Source organism: Porcisia hertigi, chromosome 28, assembly GCF_017918235.1.
Source record: "Porcisia hertigi strain C119 chromosome 28, whole genome shotgun sequence".
Classification (NCBI taxonomy): Eukaryota; Euglenozoa; class Kinetoplastea; order Trypanosomatida; family Trypanosomatidae; genus Porcisia; species Porcisia hertigi.
This window is the reverse complement of record NC_090587.1, coordinates 1,026,577-1,043,734: the sequence shown is the minus strand read 5'-3', so window position 1 is coordinate 1,043,734 and position 17,158 is coordinate 1,026,577. Positions and strand designations below refer to the sequence as shown.

General features: G+C 55.4%; 5 protein-coding genes across 5 annotated transcripts; all 5 read right to left on the bottom strand.

The window, feature by feature from the left end:
- Positions 1 to 61: 61 nt before the first annotated feature.
- Positions 62 to 1,180, bottom strand: JKF63_03650 (uncharacterized protein; the record flags this gene model as incomplete). Its single annotated transcript, XM_067899651.1, has 1 exon — positions 62 to 1,180. The coding sequence occupies one exon, from the start codon at positions 1,178 to 1,180 to the stop codon at positions 62 to 64; it is 1,119 nt and encodes a 372-aa protein (XP_067755890.1).
- Positions 1,181 to 3,180: 2,000 nt separating this feature from the next.
- Positions 3,181 to 5,871, bottom strand: JKF63_03649 (uncharacterized protein; the record flags this gene model as incomplete). Its single annotated transcript, XM_067899650.1, has 1 exon — positions 3,181 to 5,871. One exon carries the CDS (start codon positions 5,869 to 5,871, stop codon positions 3,181 to 3,183), a length of 2,691 nt encoding a protein of 896 aa, XP_067755889.1.
- Positions 5,872 to 7,689: 1,818 nt separating this feature from the next.
- JKF63_03648 (uncharacterized protein) lies at positions 7,690 to 10,200 on the bottom strand (the record flags this gene model as incomplete). Its single annotated transcript, XM_067899649.1, has 1 exon — positions 7,690 to 10,200. The coding sequence occupies one exon, from the start codon at positions 10,198 to 10,200 to the stop codon at positions 7,690 to 7,692; it is 2,511 nt and encodes an 836-aa protein (XP_067755888.1).
- Positions 10,201 to 13,069: 2,869 nt separating this feature from the next.
- JKF63_03647 (uncharacterized protein) lies at positions 13,070 to 13,984 on the bottom strand (the record flags this gene model as incomplete). Its single annotated transcript, XM_067899648.1, has 1 exon — positions 13,070 to 13,984. The coding sequence occupies one exon, from the start codon at positions 13,982 to 13,984 to the stop codon at positions 13,070 to 13,072; it is 915 nt and encodes a 304-aa protein (XP_067755887.1).
- Positions 13,985 to 16,258: 2,274 nt separating this feature from the next.
- JKF63_03646 (uncharacterized protein) lies at positions 16,259 to 16,432 on the bottom strand (the record flags this gene model as incomplete). The annotated part of the gene is made up of 1 exon (XM_067899647.1): positions 16,259 to 16,432. One exon carries the CDS (start codon positions 16,430 to 16,432, stop codon positions 16,259 to 16,261), a length of 174 nt encoding a protein of 57 aa, XP_067755886.1.
- Positions 16,433 to 17,158: the final 726 nt, after the last annotated feature.

Sequence of the window (17,158 nt, the reverse complement as noted above, 5' to 3'; positions counted from 1 at the left end):
TAGCTTGATGTTCTCTTGTTCTACTTGCACACAATCGCCTGGCGTCAAAATAAGTGCGGCCTCACGACACCGACCGCATCTCTGCGAGCTCGGCTGCCAACCTTTTTACCTCCTCTGTGACATTGTGTCGGGCGTGCGCCTCGAGTCGGTGAAAAAAGTAGGGCGTCTTGTACCACTGTGAGTGTTGCAGAAAGTTGCGGAGGAAGTCAACACGTCCCTTCAAGAAATCGGCACGGGGGAAGTGGCTGTACTCAAGCTGGATGTTCTCTGCGTAGCGGTGGCGATACGTATCGGCGTCCACGTGTCCGAGGATAGAAAGGTCCAAGTCCAGAAACACATGCAGTGGGTCGTCGTGACTCTCCTGGAGAGCATTAGTCCCTACCCCCGCGTCGTCCAATAAAACATCAGCTGGACCAGAAGGTGGCAAGGACAACGACTGCTTTGGCTCCACTGAGAGATGCTCCTTTGTCTTCAGTATGTATGTAATCGTGGAGTCGCGCACGAATCGCATCGCCTGTGCGTCAGCCCAGAGCAACGGCACTGCAGAGGAGGAAAAAGGCAAGCTCTCGTGACTCGCATCGCCCTCGGCACCAGTGGCGCAACTTGTGGAAGGCAGAGTCAGTGAATTGGGTACGTTGATATGTGCACCTGCACTCAACGCCGATTCTCCTGCCAATGAAGAGTTTCTGAAAGCCTCGCTCTCGCGCTGCATCGTCTGGAGAAACTCCACGGCAACCGCTGCACTCGCCTCCTCGTTGTCGCTGCGAGTTGGATCGTACACAACGTCGTGAAAGAAAACGGACAGAAGTAAAAGTGTGCCAGTCCATTCGTGAGCTATTTTGTCCGCTGCTGAGAAACCCTCGAGCGGCAATGGCGACGGTGAGACGCAGTCATCCACCATCGCTGGTCTGTATGCGCCGTGCCAGCCGTGCTCTGCTTCGTAAGCGACAAGTTGCCCAAACATCTCCTCCAGGTGCTCGAGTGTGTGGTAATGCCGCTGCGGCTCCGTGTAGCGATCGTAAATGAAGCGGTGGAAGCTCTCCTCTGCCACATTGCGAGGGCTGCCCGACGACGGCGTCGGCGCTCCGGTAAGCGAGAGAGGAAGGAGACGAGCGACACACCGCTCCCACGCGCGCCGAACCAGCGGGATGCGCTCATTGGCGGGCTTCTCTTCGGACATGAGTGTACACACTCCTATCCTTGTCAAATGTGATGTCCCTCAACCTTCTTTTCTTACGCGCGTGTACGTCTTGATTGCCAGTGGAAAGCGATTTCACAGTGAACAGTAGAAGCGTAGGTGTTGCGCCCGCCTTTTACTCTTTTTTTTTTCGGAGCTACCTCTCGCAATGAAGCGCAGAGAGTGGAGAAGGAAAGTGGGCGGAAGAGATGCAAGAGGCAGATTTTCATGAGAGGGTTGCCAGCGCAAACACAGCCCCCCGCAGACAAAGCTCAGAGAGATTCAAAACGACACAGCAGAAAGGACAGCGATGAAGTAGCGTACGACACCGATGCAAATCAGCAGGTGCACAGGGAAGCACAAGTGAGAGCAGGCGGGGTCGACAACATCGCCAGAGAAGGAGGATCCCAGCAGCACACAGACTCGCCATGACCGCCACCACCACCACCACTATTCTGACCTCTGCTTCAAAAACGATCTCCTCTGAGGAGATGATACGCGTTCACATGCGTAAGGGGGAGTGCCATCACTGTTGATGTGGACTTGCCTACCATCCCCCCTTCGCTGTGGACGATCGCCTTGGCAAACTCCTCCCTCCCCCCCCCCCAGCTAGCTTATCCCTCACACACACACACACACACACACATTGATGAAGAGAGGTGCAAAACAAACAATGCCAAACCACTAGGGAACGAGAATAAAAGACAGGAAGCCCCCAGAGCTGCAGCAACTGGAGCAGGAGACCTCCCCTCCCCTCTGATGCCTCCAAAAATTCCTCTTCATGTCGTTATCCGCCCCCCCCCTACCATACAGCTAATGATGACCCATGCGTCTGTACGTGTGTGTGTGTGTGTGTACCACTTCACGGAATGAGTGCAACACGACAGTTCTCAGATCCCCTGCGCTGGAACAGTAGAGAGTTATAGAACTAATGGACGCCCCATCCCTCCCCTCCCTCCTCCCTCCAACAACAACCGTCCAAGGCTACCCCTTTTTCCAACGAACAGAAAAACAAAAAAAATGAAAGAAACAGCGAAGAGATCGTTGAGGGATAAAAACAAAGTGAGGTGGAAGGGAGATTTTTTTTTGGAGGGGGGGGACGTGTGAGCGGAAGAGACGAAGTGAAATACAGAAAAATCCTCTTGCGTGGGACATGATCAGACATCTTCGCCTCAGTGGTGAGACACACATAAAAAAGCAACGCAGCGCGATATGGAGTGGAAGCCGTGTGGAGTGAAAAGCAAAATATCACCGCGCTGACACACACATACGCACACGTCCATGGAGGCATGCTTCCATTTCGGGGGCGGGGAGCTTCAATGCGCCTATTCTGCCCAACAACACATAACCCAAACCACGTTCTACCTCGCCCCAGCCTGCCAGCCTCCACCCCCCCCCCTCCCTATCGCCTGAGGTGCAAAGCACCGGCCGAAGCTCGTCAGAGTCCTCTCCCAAGGCGGACATCAAAGCACAGTCCTTTCCTTGTACAGTGACTACCCATTCTCCTCGCAGGTCACCTCATGACCGCGGTCGTTGTACTAGTCGACACACGGAGTATCCCTCGAGGTGCTCGGGCTCTCCCCCACCGCAGGCAGTGAGTGACGCATGAGGTGCGTGTTGGAGTCGCATCGACACACTGCCCAATATATCATTGGCACAGGCGCGCTGACAGTCACCGGCTGCTCCAACGAAACGCCACTGACGCTGGACCCAACCAGCGACGTCAATAGCCATGAAGAGTTTGGGCCTAAACAAAGCGGTGGGGGCCTCGAGCCCTGTCCCCACCAGAAGTGGTTCTGCCTTTGGCGGGCAGGGAGAGAGGGGACAGAGGACTGCATGACCCTTCCTAGACCATTGGTAGGAAGTCCTCCTTGATACCGCGCCAAAGTGCCGCCCGTTATCACAAACGAACACACACACACAGGGCCGCCATCCATGCACGGCTAGCAACAACTGCCTCGCAGAGGTGCCTCTCTGGAAAACACCCACACAAAAAGCATGGACTAGTAATAGAGGTTGCTGTAGCAGTTGTAGTGGTTCAAGTACGCAGGTGGCACGAACTTCTTGCTGTAGTACTCCTGTGGTGTGACGTTGATGAGCTGCAGCAGGCGTTCAATGTGCGTCCTGATGACCTGCCCGTCTCCGTCGGGAAGCAGTGTAAAGTCGAGTCCAACGTACACTGGGAACTCCTGCTCCTCTACTTTTTTCCAATCCACGTGCACCACCTCCTCGTCATCCTCCTCAACCTCCTTAGAGCCGACGCCGCCGAGCATTGCGTTAACGTTCCCAACGTGCACGCCTGACACGTTGTGAAAGCGGCGCCAGCGACTCTTGAAGTAGGCGATCTTTTTCCCTATGTCGCCTGTCTCCAAAAACTTGAGGGCAATGAGGACACATGCCGGCATAATTTCCTTGCGGTTGAGCTTGCCCACCATGCCTTGCACCACAAGCCGCTCAAAGTACCAGTACGCATACGCCGTGGTGGTGAGATCCAGAAGGGAGTTGTCCTCTAGCGCGTAGACCAGCAGCTCGTGTTTGATCTTGCGGAGATGAGTCAGTTTGATGTCGCGCACTTCGAGCTCGGGGTGCTGAATGTAGAAGTTATGATTGAGGTCTTTCTTCAAGATCTTCTTGTCGACGAACGAGATCATAGAGACCCGGTAGGAGGGAAGAGAGATCATCTTTCGGCGGCGCTCGCCACCGGTGATGTTTCCAGTGTCAAGGAAGTACGCGTTCGAGAAGGCAGGGTTGTTGCGGCACTGCTGCCGCGCTAGTACTTTTCGGTAGCTTCGTACGTTACCCTCGCCGCTGATAATGCCACCCTTGCCGCGACTGTGGCGGCGACGACGGTTGCGGGTGTTGGAGGGGCTGCTTGAGCTGCGGCGGCTCCTGCGGCTTCGGGTGCTGCGACTACTTCGACTGCTGCCGCGGCTGCGTCGACTCCCGTGAATCGAGGAAGAGTAGCTTTGCATGCTGCTGCTGCTGCTGCCATGACGGCTGCGTGAGCTGCTGCTAGAAGCCGTGCTGGAAGACGACGACGACGAGTACGACGAATGCGTTGCCAAGTCCGCGTCCAAAGAGCTAGAGCTACCGGCAACGCTGGTCATCTCAGCCACATTCCGGCGATCAGCGTAGTTACCAGCGAGGTAACTGCTGTTCACCACGAAGTCCTGATACTCGCCGGCGATCTCGTTTTGGTCCTGCGACTCTGAAGAGGAAGACGAAGAGGAGGAGGAGGAGGAGCTCTCTTTGAAGGATGATCGAGAGCGGCTGCTACTTGCGTTTGACTCGCCTCGGTACGGTTGAATCACCTGATCCTCCTTCCAAAGCGATGTGACGCGAGGTTCAAACTTGGTCAAGATGGTACACAGCGACACCGGCGCAGCGGCCGACTGCGCCCACCACTGCCGTTGCCGTCGCTTTTTGCACCGATTGCGACGACGACGCGAGCTTCCATCGGAGGACAACGAGGACAACGACAACGATCGCGCGTGAGTATGACTGGTGCTCGAGAGGTGAGGCGGCGTTCCACTCAAGTCTCCCTCCGGGGTGCCAGGAACCGCACCCCCACCAGACGCGGTCAGTGGCGCCTTTGCCCCAGCGACCTCGTCACCGCCACCTGGGGCGTGCTTGAGGCTCCGTTTCGCACGGCACCGCCGCGGACGGGAAACACTGCAGCTCGACGACGACGACGAGGAGGATGACGACGACGACGACGACGAAGACGAGTTGCGCGGATGTCCGTCGCCGTAAATCCACCGCAGCCGCACTCGCTGACCCTCTCTCTTCACCAGCTCGTGGACCTGCAGAGACGGCTTGCCCCCGCCGCTGCCGCCGAGACGGAGTCGACGCCCCTGCTGCGGCGGGAGACTCGTCTCTCCAACAACACCAGTCGCACACCCGCTCAAGGCGGAGCCGGGTCTGTCTCCACCAATGGTGGGGATACCGAGGTTTGGAGCGGGCGTCCCAGAATTCTGCCGAGCGCCAGTAGCACCCGCGCCGAAACCAGCGGCCGTGATTACACCACTGTTATTCACCAGCAAGGCCGCACTGCGCTGAGTCCCGCTGCTGCGGCTGCTTGATGATGATGAGCTGCTGCTGCTATGACGACGATGCCGCCTGACCGGCTTCATGCTGGTGCCCAGCGACTTTAAAAAGCCCTCTTGTCGCTGGTGACGAAGGGAGAAATCGGTGGCGGACAACTGGTGGCGTCGGTGTTGAAGCTCCTGCGGTGTGAGCTGAGAGAAAGCCTTCTTGCCTGGCATATGAGGGGGCGTGCTGGGGACACGAACACGAGCGGCGGTGGCGGCGGGAGTAGTGGTTGTGGCTCCGGGGTCGTTTCCGCCGGTGATGGAAAAGCGCATTCTGGGATTATGCGCGTTATCCCACGCCTCAGTCACCGTGCGCTGAGCACGCGGCATTCCATCTGGCACTGCTCTATCCACTTTGATGTCAATGTTGCTGAGACTACCGCAAAGGCTGTCGAGGTCGGAGGTGGCAGTGCTGTGGCCACCGCTGCCAGCGTTATTCTTGGTGCTGAGCTCATTGGCACCGCGCAGAGGGTGAGGGTGGCGCTCTGTGGGGTTGATCGCGCTCAGAAACGCCGCAGACCGTGCCATACCGGAGGATTTTTCCGCCAAACGGAGCTTCACCCCGTTTACGCTGCTGCTACCTAAAACATTGCCACCGCCCATCGAGTCGACGCCAGGACAGCAATGCGGAGGAAGTGTATGAGGGTAAACGTAAGAGCCGCTTCGGGTGACACTGTCTAGTGCGTTTCTTCGCGCCGCAGTGCGCGTAACCTCTCCTAACAATATGCCATTCTGCCCACTTGAAACTGACAGCGGTGGAGTAGAGGATGGGACAGGTGTAAGCGGCAGGATGGCCTTTTCGTTCGACTGGGCGACCAAAGTATTTACATTTGCAATGTGATCAGGAAGGTGGTTGTCCGCACTGGCAGTGAAGGCGTCGTGCGGACAAGGAGATGAGTCGGTATGTGACGCCACCTTCGAAAAAAGGGGGAAAGCAAAACTTGGACCTCAAGAAAAGGGGAAACAAAAGTGCCGATGATGATGCAGCAGGCGAGAACAAGTCCGGAAAAATAGAGACTCTCTGGGAACCAACGTTAGGTAGCCTGTGAAGGCGCCCACAACTGCGCTGACTCACGAACAAAAGTGTGCGTGTGGGGTGTAGAAGAGAGAGAGAGAGAGGAGTTGGTAAATATAAAGCGGATCAGCAACCCACTCAAAGCGTCCTGAAGCAATCAATTAGCACGGCAGAAAAAAAAAAGAAGCGCACCGGGAGGGTGGGTAACTAAATTAAAGTACGCCGAAGGTGTGGGGGGAAGGTGAGGAGGAAAAAGACGGCATACAGAGACACATACAACTTCCTCTGTTTACGAACGGTCAAGCGCGCTTGATGTGTATATGCTTGGCCTGTACCGCGCGCGCCTGTGTGTGTGTGTGTGTGTGTGTGTGTGTGTGTGTGTGTGTGTGTGTGTGCGTCACCGTTTTAACGTGATGTCAGCAGCAGCAGAACCAGTAAAAAATAAAAAAAAAAGAATCAAACGGCTAGCACAGGGCAGGAGAAAAAAAGGGGAGCTGTAGTTTCAGGCCAGGAGGAAACGGCCAGCGTCGCCTTCGAGAAGGGCTACGTGATCGGGGACTGGGAGAGGGGGGAGGCGACTGCTTATGGTTGGAATCGACTTTTGGCGTATGCATGAAAGAGTCACGGGAGCCAGTCGACGACATGAAAGAAAGCGTATAAATATAAATATATATATGTGTGTGTGTATGTGTGCGCATGTCGCGTGTGTTTTTTGGGTGTGTGTGTGTGTGTGTATTTTTGCAGTACCAAACGAAGCGGAGGAGGGGGGAAAAACATGCGAGGGAAACAGAAAATGAAGGTGGATAGTACAGCCCTGTGTAGTGAAAGACCACCCGCGACATCACAGAAGGGGGGGGAGGGCAAGGGGAAGAGAGAAACCAAGACCAGTGTGAACAAACGGGAAGCACCGCATCTCCGATAGAGGGAGAGGCAAGGCCGAGCCAAGGCTTACATTGCAGTGCACCTTCAGCCGCAGCGACAGTAAGTACAGAGGGTAGAAAGGCGAAAAGAAGAAAAGGCATGGCATTTGGAACGCAGTGGCGTTGCCCAATGCGGCCGACTGTAATTGTTTCGTGGGTGCTCGCGCGCCCCATAAACCTTTCCCTGCCGATTCTGTGGGTACAACTGCCCCAACAAAAGCTGAGCGCCTTGAAAGTGACTCAGCAGTGGCAGCAACACAAGAGCGATCGTCGTTGGTGAGACTTGAACGCCTCCCAGGGACCGCAAAAGAAGTCGCACAGACAGTATATGACCAGAGTGGAACAGATAGGCAGCCTATGCACGCCTATACATGCGCACACGAACACACACGTACGAAGAGCGAACAACGCACACCGCTAGGGATTGCCGACCAACCATGCGCCGTGTTCCCCGCTTTGCCCCCCTCTCTGTCGCCCTCTGGTGCATCAGACGTAGTGATAGTGGTGATGCATACGCTTCATGAGAGGGATGAGCTCGGCACCGCGGAAACGCCCCAGTCCCCCCGACGCTGCCACCACCTCGCTGTAGTGCACAATGCCATCCGTCAAGTACGCTGACTGTGCACCCTCAGCAGTTGCCCCCTTGACAGCCACCGAGACCGGCACCGGCTCACAGCAGTGATCACCGATTCCCAGCGGAGTGGAGTGATCACTAACGACAGCCATGGTGGCCCCCGCAGGCAGCCCCTCCCAGAGCGCCTCCATGGCTAACCCACACTGCCGAAGCATCTTCAGTCTGAGCATGAGGTTCTTGTCGTGTCCGGAGTCGTCTACGCCCTTGACGTGCACCACCACAAAGTTGTAGTGCGGATCTATGATGCGGCCTGCCTGGTGCGCTGTCGTGGTCGTGGACTGCAAGGCAGCCCTCACCGCGGCCTCGTGCGATGAAGGACACTGGACTCGCAGCGCATGGAGCGCAGCCCTGACTTTCACCATGAGATCGGAGTGATAGTCACCAGTGGCACCACGGAGAGACTCTTGCGCGATCGGGTAACAAGCGCGGCACACCTCACCGTGCAGTCCACAGCAGATTCCTAGCCCTTTGATAATGCAAGTCGGTGCCAGGATCAGCCCGTGAAGGCCGTGGCGTACTGTAAACGTCGGCACCCACCCCTTCTTGGCAGCACCGCGAAACAGAATGATGTTTGCCACGTTCTTGCGCCCCTCTGTTTCTGAACCAACCAAAACAGTTTTATCTGCGAGTCTCGCGGCGATGGCGCGGTTGTGTTGGCGCCGCATCTCGTTCACCGGGTGTGACTTAAGCGCGCGCGTCAAGGCAGCCGAGGCAGCCTCCACGAGCCGGGACGTATAGACGGCAGCGGCGTACTCAGGGTGGTCCTTCCCCACCGTTGGCTTGCAGTGCAGCAGCAGTCGCCCATCCTGGAGGGGATCCGTGCCGGTGATCTTGTCTGAAAGTGTGCCGAGCAACTCCGTCGACCCATCTGCGTGCAGCACTCGCCGCGCCCCGCTCAGCGCCACCCCGCAGCGGTGTTCCGTGGCGTACTGCATTTTGATGATGTGGGGGTAGTCGAACGGGATGCCATGCAGATCAGCGGGCACCGTCGTGCCGTTGATGTCATTGCAGAGAAGTGGGCCCTCGACCGTGAAGTTGCGGTCACAACGGCGGTGGGTAACATACTGGTCCGCCGGGGATGTCGACGACAGGGCCCTCGCCTCCTGTTCGGGGTCCTCGTCGCCGAACAGCTCCTCCGACCGGTCCGCGAAGGTGGAAAAGTTGCTCTTGAAAGCGACGTCCTCGTCGTCGAGCTCTAGCCCGGCCCCAAGTGCCTCGTACGCACCTCGGCCACGGTAGTACAGGGTGGGCGGGTACCCGAACATGCTGAGGTGGGCTGTGTCGCTGCCACAGCTCTTGCCAGCCATGTAGGGATCCATAAGACCGCTAACGCCGTGGCGACTCACCACATTGATACCAGGGGTAACATGCCCGTTGAGCGTCTCGCGCAGCGCAGTCGTGGCACTTTCCTCAAAAATCTCCTCCGTCACGCGGAATGAATGTACTGTTGGAACCTCGGTAGCAAGCGAAGAGGCACACGGTGACACCGCCGGCACACCCGCCACAACCTCCAGGGGTGTACGGCCGCCCAGATCAGCGTATGTATTGTCGCCGATGCCATCGATGATGAAAAGAACCATCGGTTTGGGGAAAAGCGGTGCACCGTAGCACGGAGTGGGTGGGGACGCGGCTCCCGCACGCTCTTCTTTCGCCTGAGCCGTGCGGATCTTGGCGGCGGCAGCGTGGTAAGCAATGGTAGAAGGAGGCCAGTACGCCTCCGGTAGCGCATTCAGCTCCATCTGCATGGCCGTCGCCGCAGCAGCAGCAGCCGAGGCCCCGTCCTCCCGGAGATGCGCCGGCACACCCCCGTTGAAGCGGTCGCCGTAGAGACGCAACATGTCGGATGCCGAAAACTTTGAGATCAGAGAGGAGCTGCTCCGCGGGGTCGGCGAGGACCAGTCCTCCGGATACCCCTTAGCGCAGAAGTACAAACCAGCGCTCACTGTCACGGTTTCCCCGTCCCCCGCGGCGGGCCACATCAGGTGCGCCGCACTGTCTCCGCCGCGGGCTCGAAATGACGCACTCGGTGCCTCACTAACCTCCACCAGCGTGGGCACAAACATGTGCCTTCCGGCGGAGATGCCCTTCAGTACATCAAGCCACGCCTTCATCCTTGCAGAAACCAAAAAAACTTCACCCTCGACTTGTGCGCACCCCGAGACGTTGCAGTCAGGGAGATCCAACACACACGGCGAGCAATCGGGATAGTCAGGGAGGAGGTTTACGAAAAAAGGATAACGGCTGACGGTGCGAGCACGTGCAACGAAAACAGCCTCGACCTCATCGGCCAGCCAGTAAGGGTAGTCGTTCTCGCCACGAAGCAGTGTCCCGTGCAGAAATATGAGATGACATAGCGTGCTCATGATGCAGTAGTCTTTTTTTTTGGGGGGGAGGAGGGAAAGTGGGCGTTTGCCAATGCGTTGCCTTGGCTGCGTTGCACAAATCCCGTCGAGCCTCTGCTGACGTCTTATTGAGAGCTCCGTTATGTGGAAAGGGGGAAAAGCGAAGTGTGAAGCCCGGCTCAAAGGGAAAAGAAACAGCGAAAGAGAGCGCCCTTTGGCGTGTAGTGAGGTGCTCTAATTCCGGCGTAGGTGGTTACCGTGGCGGGGGGAGAGGAGGACGATAGTTGAGATACGCTAGGACACCGAGGATGGCATGAAGAGACTTAAGCCCCCCCCCCATGGCCGCAGCTCTGTACATGTGTGCTTCGACCCAGAAGAGAGAAACAAGAAAGAAAACCAGCGAAGAAAAATGGAGGAGTGGTATGAGCAGCCGCGTCAACGTGGAAGGTGGGGATGAGGGGAATGGGCACCGGGGACAGGCTAGAGAAAAAGGAAGCCATGACATGTGTCGCCTTCGCCGTCCTCGCGGTTTCAGCACAAGTCCCCCCCCCTCGCCGCCCTTTTATTCTTTCAAGTGTGCAGCGACACACAGCATTGCAAAGAGTTGACAGCAACGGAGATCAATCAATGGATTTTGAAGAGGCACAACTTGAGCACATAATGCATTCAAATATCACCACTTCTCGAAGAAAAAAAGAGACGAAACAAGACGTCTGTCACCTCCCGGGGGAGGGGAGGGGAGGAGGGGGGGCCAGGGTGAACTGGAGAAAGCTCTACAGAGCGAGCCTCAAAGAAAAAACGAAGCTGGACAGATAGCGAAAAAAAACGAGGAAAAAATAAACAGAGCCAGAAAACAACGTGGGTCTGGAGAACCTCTCCCCCTCTCTTCATAGGTGTAGGAAGGGATAGAAGAAGGGTAGGCGGCACAGAGAAAAAGGGGGAGGGGAGGTGTGCACCCATCCCGCCAGTCGCAAGCAGACACACACACACACACGAGTTTTCTCTCTCAGTAGGTCAAACAAAAATAATAATACGCAAACATCGATCTAAGCTGGGTGAAATACATAAATGTATATTTACATGATCTTGGATGAAAGGATGAGGAGAGGCTAGAAAGGAAGCAAGAACGGCCTTTGTGTTCCCTTCATGATTTCTGGGAGAAGAAGAGGGATTCGTATATACATGTAGAATAAATACACGCGTGCGCACAGCACCCAGAGACACACCTGCAAACAAAACGAAGGAGGGGGAAAAAACAAGCAGTGTCCTCCGACAATACTCTGTTCAATTGATGCCTCGACCCCTCTCATGTTTTGTTTTCTCAACCTCATATCCCACAGTAGCGTTTCGGCGAACGCACACATATGGCCTCTGCGTGTGTGCGTGTGTGCGTGTGTGACTGTGGGAGAAGATGTGAAAGAGGGAAACAAGCAAAACTAGACTGAGAAATCACCAGTAATAAGAACGAAAAAAAAAGGAAGGAGGCGAACAGAATGCGCTTTGGGATTTTTAGGGGGTGGCTCATTCACGTGCTTTTAGGAATGGAGACACAAGTAAAATATTTTTGATGTGAGAGAGATTGACGAAGGCGGGTAGCACGACAGAGAAGGTCACGGATACAAAGAATAGGGGGAGGGGGTGTAAATCTGGCACACGAAACACACAGAGGGGGAGGGAGATGAGTGTCCCTCCCCCCACCCACCCCAAAGGAAAAACCACATGCGATGTTCAGTGCGAAAACATGAGACAGGAAAAGCGAGAGACCCAATTTGTCGGATACCGGATTCAAAGGGAGGCGTGTGTAAAAAAAAAAGACGCTAAAACTTATACAGCTCGATGGAGGAAATAAAATGGGCTATGCACCCCACGTATATCTCTGCCATCGAGATCCGTCGGTCTGCTCAGACACAAAGGCACAGGCATGGAGAGAGAGAAAACGTAACATGCAACTCCCAAAACAGTCGCCCCCCCCCCCGAAAAAAAAAAAAACAGCGATCACGCGCAGTGCCCCGTGCCGCCAAGGGACACCTCCTCTGTTCATGACGCATCACCCAGAGGCCAGAAATACGAGAGAGAGCACATACGAGATTGTTGACAAAACAGAGAGAGGGCTTGGGGCGTACGTACGCCAAAAGAGGTCATAGAAGCCCGCCAACGAGGACACACAAGCGCACACACGCAAAAAGAGGAACGAATACTATCAACAAAAGAAATTAGAGAGAAACAGCCTTCTTTGCGCTACGGATAAGAGAGGAAGACCCAATTCATGAGAAAAGACAACACGGTGGTAAAATCGAAGGAATGGCGCACAAGGCTGCCATCGCGGAGTGACACCGTCTTGGACAAGAAGAGCTATGCACCAGCACCAAGAAAGGCACAAACGCAAACACGCATCACCAGGCTCAAAAGAGGTAAAGTGGGGTAGCCTCTATGAGAGCACAGTAGTCGAGGTGTGGCGAAATAAACGTGAAGAAAAAGGATAATAAGAGCACCGGCACACCACACCTGTATGTGGTTACAGGCACAGCCGCAGCGGCTGTATGGCTTCGCGCAAGGGGTCAGAGGGGAGAGGCGAAAGGGAGGGAGTGAAGGGGGGGGGGGGGCACGCGGACACACAGGACGTTCACGAGCCCAGAGAGATGCAAAGGTCTTAGATGCGAAGCTGATGGAAAGGAGGAGAAACGATGAAGCGGGAAAAATAGCAGAGTAGAGCAAGTAGGTGGTGCCGGTGGGTGTGTGGGTGTGGAGGGAGGGGGGGGGGGTTGAAGCGAGCAACATCAAGAGTGGTTTTCACCTCCGGTAGAAGTCACCAACAGGTATCGTGATCAGCAGACCATCCCCTCCCTGGTGCCTACGCGTGCATGAATGCTTGTGCGTTGAACATGGTCGCCTACGCACGCGCGAGGACCTCGGCAGTTGCCTTCTTGTGCTCCTCCCTCCACTGCCTCTCTTTTTCATCCTGCTCCCGGCGCATCCGCTCGTACTCCTCCTCGTCCACGATGTCATAAGTCCTTTCTAGCTGCCCTATTACCCTCCTGCGCTTCGCCTCGAGCTCTTTCTCCCTCTCTTCCTTCAGCGCCCTGCGCTGCATCTCCTGACGGACCCGCTCTTGTCTAACTGCCCTTCTCTTTTTCTTGATTAGCTCTTCCCTTTTCAAGGCGCCCTCGCCCTCCGCGAAGCGGTGCTGACGGGCCTCCTGATCCTCCCTCTCGTACTTCTTCCGCAGCTCCTTCAGCTTCTGCCTCTCTACATCGATCTCGGCTTTACGGCGCTTGATCTCCTTCCCGCGCTTCTTTTGGACCTCCTCGTGCTTCCTCTGAGCCTCCTCGCGCTGCTTGCACACCATCTCGGCGCGCCGCTTCTCCTCCTCCTCGCGTTCCTTCACCGCCTGGTGTATCTGCTCCTGCATATGCCTCCACTCCTCTTTTAAAGCCCTCTGAGTACGCTGATGTTTTCCTCGCTTTGTTTGGCGCTCGCCCTTGAACTGACGCACCCAATCCGCCTTCTCTTGTAGTATCCGAGCCTCCGCTTCGCGCGCCTTTTGGATTGCGTCTGCCAGTTTTTTGGCCTCTTCTTTGCGCCTTTGGGCGGCCTTGCTAAAAGCTGCATTATGTTTACTCTTGCGCAACAGACGCTTCCCGGCGGTGAGGCCCTCAGACTGCGGCTGACAGTGGGCAGCGTGGAAGTGAGCGCTGGTTCGGGCGCTCTCCTGCTTGTAGGAAGCGTCCTTCTTTTCCAAGGCGGGACTAAAGCTACGCACCGCATCGACGTGATGCGCTGCAGAATAGGAAGACGGAGAACTCATAGTGAATCAACAGAAAGGAGGTGTATTGGTGGACCTTGTATCGGTGCGTGGCTCCACTGCTCCCGCGTTGATATAGAGGAGGAGGCAGAGAGGAGGGGGGGAAGCCTGGAGTTGTCGATTCTCCGAAAAAAAAAAAAAACAGAGAGGACAGACACAGGCTTTTGCAGTGGAGTCAAAAAGGGGCGGTGATGAATAAGAAGCAAAACAGTGGTGGTGCGTTGTTTTGCAAGTGTGTGTCTGTGTCTGTGTGTGTCTTTTTCATACTTTTTTATCTGCCGAAGGGAGGTAGAACAGGAAGGAGATGGGAGAGGGAGAGAGAAGGGTGACAGGGTGGGTGTGTGAAAGAGAAAGAAGCAAACGGAAGTGAATAGGAGAAACATGCTCGTTTCGGGGGAGGAATACTTTTTCTTCTCAAGAGTGGGTACAAAAGTGGTGTGGCCTGTTCGTCATCTTTGCCTCGGTGGTGGTAGTGGTGAAGTACACACACACACACTCCAGTCCAATCGGGTGTGGGGAACCGCCTTTGCTTTGTGGTGGCTCTTTTATTTTCCCTCACGCCTGCAAGGGCGCATGCGCGTACGTCCGCCTCCTGTAGAGAGAGAGGCGGACGTACGCGATTGGAATGTGAGTGCCTGTGAATACCCATAAAGGCCCCCGTGCGCTCTTTTCTGTTTGTTTTGCCCCACCACCACCACCACCTATACAAATGGCCAGAGAGAAAAAAGAGGGAGTTAAAAAAAAACAGAGATCACCAGCAATGGGGGCAGTTAGAGGAAGTAAAAGAACGTGAAAGAGGATGACGTTTCTGCTATGGCGGGGGGGGGGGGATGCGCTGCGGTCGGCGTTGGTGGTTAATTTGGAGACGCGGTGCGGGAGGGGGGGGGGGGGCGAGTACATACGTAGATGAATGCAGATCGGTGTGTGTGTGTGTATGTGGGCAAGCGCCTATGTGGGATAATGTGAGGAGTTATGGACGATGTCTTCGTTTTTGGGTGGGATGGGGGGTGAGGTGTTTTTTTTCCTTCTTATAGAGTGCAAAAGTGGTGGGAGACGCGAGACGGCCGTTGTATACAAGCAGCAGCAGGAGGAAGCATAGCAATGATAGCAGGTGCAGGCGCCACTCGGCAAAGCAGGACGAGACACAAAAAGTCCTGAAGGAAAGGCCCGCGAACGCTTCAGCAGCAAGGGAGGGGGGGAAGATGAGAAAATAATTAGAACAGAGAGCATCAGCAGCGAACATAGACATAGACGGGGAGTTGAAAAGTGAGACCTCTGGAAGAACGCGAACTTCATGGTCGTTCGCTCCCCAAGCCTCACCACATCCAACAGTGCCGTGCGTCAGGGATTCACTTCCACAGGCACCTTGCCCCCCCCCCCCCCCCCCATCCCACTGCCTCTTCCACACAGAGGAACGAGGAAAGCGACTATGAGATAGTGCTCCTCTTTACGACTGGCATGTCCACGTCTGTTGATCTGCGCGATGCAATCGGCGGGAGCTGGCGAGGGAAAACAGCACAGGTCAAACAGCATCGTTGCGGGATTGCGACAATGTCAGTGTTCTCTCAGCCCACACCGCGACTTTCGATGCACTATGCCCTTGCGCGTTCTGCCAGCTGTGCCCCAGGCGGCACTTTTTTTGTTGTTGTTTGGGGGAAAAGTACTCAACGTAACATCGCACTCTGAACCGTCCCTGCAAGGCCACCACACGCCATCTGATGTGATGCAGAACAGGCAATGGAAGACGGGAGTGTAGGCACTCAAGTAAAGAAACAAGAAGCACCAAGAGAGGGGAGAGGGTGTCATCCCTCTCTCCTCTCCGCCCTGCGGGGTCTCGAGCATATATATGCAAACGGGTTCATCCACAGGACGTCCCGTCACGCTGATCACTGAGCGAACGCGCACACGCGCACACATATATATGGGACCAGAACAGAAGGCAATGACACAAAGAAAATAAAAGAAAACAGAGAATGTGGAGGCTTGCTAGCGCGTCCGTTGCTCGGGTATGTGACGTAAGGATGAGCGCCATGGTGAGACGGCATTCTTTGAGAGGGGGGAAAGCAAAGGGAGGAAGAGGCACACACGACAATGCGTGACCTTTGTGCGGGCGAAACAACAGGTGCATGGATGCACTCGTCGTCAATGAAGTGCGCATAGCCCTGCCCGCCCACGGCCTCCCCGTCCTCTATGCCGGCCTCGCCATGACGCAGTTTTTTTTAAACCTCACCCTCGCGAAAGAAGACTCGGATGCGTCTGTCACACCATTCAGGCACCTTAGCGCAGCTTCGTGAAGCCAATGTGCTCGGCGTTCTCACGGAAGCACTGACGGCACACGTTCAGCTCGTACTTGCGGATCAGAGCCTTCTGGTTGGAGCAGATGACGCAGCAGCGGGCACCCTTGCCCATGCCGATCTTCTGACGGGAACGCCACTGGTCGAGATGGCCCATGTTTGACGTAAGACGACGGTGATCCGGGGACGGAGAAAGCTTTTTTTCCAGGGGATTTGGTTACATCATCGTATGTCGATTTTTTTTATGAATGGAGTGATACACATTATATGCATGCAGGCACGTATGCGTTGTGTGCAAAAGAAAAAGAGGATAGAGGAGAGAGGAGAGAGAATGTAATGCGAGTCGGGCTCCATATCATGTGCAAAGCAAACGTGGAGACGGTCCCTCGTGAGAGACGGAAATGCTGAACGAGCAGTTTGCAGCGCGGAAGAGGAAAGGGAGAGAAGAAAGCCGCAACTACAATATCTATCGCGTTGCTGAATCCAACACGCACCCCTTTTTTCCTCCCGCACCCCATATATCACACACACAAGCATCTCTCCTTCTGGGCCCCCCTTCTTGCATCACGACTGGAAAAACTACCGAATTACAAAACAGGGGCGCATGCCCTTCGACGTACACAGAGTCAGGCGCACGCATCTCCTGAGTATGAAGTTTTGCTTTTATGCTGGTGGTACAGATGTGTGATGATCGATTGCCTCTACATGTTGAGCAGCAATACCCAAATGTACACAATCCCCTGTTAGCATTGACGCCTGTGCGCAAGCGCGACTGGGAGAGGCCGGGGGGGGTGGGGGAAGGAGGAAAATACGGACACACACACACACATACAACACACACACATACACAAAAGCCAAAACAGTCCCACCCCACACCCTCCTC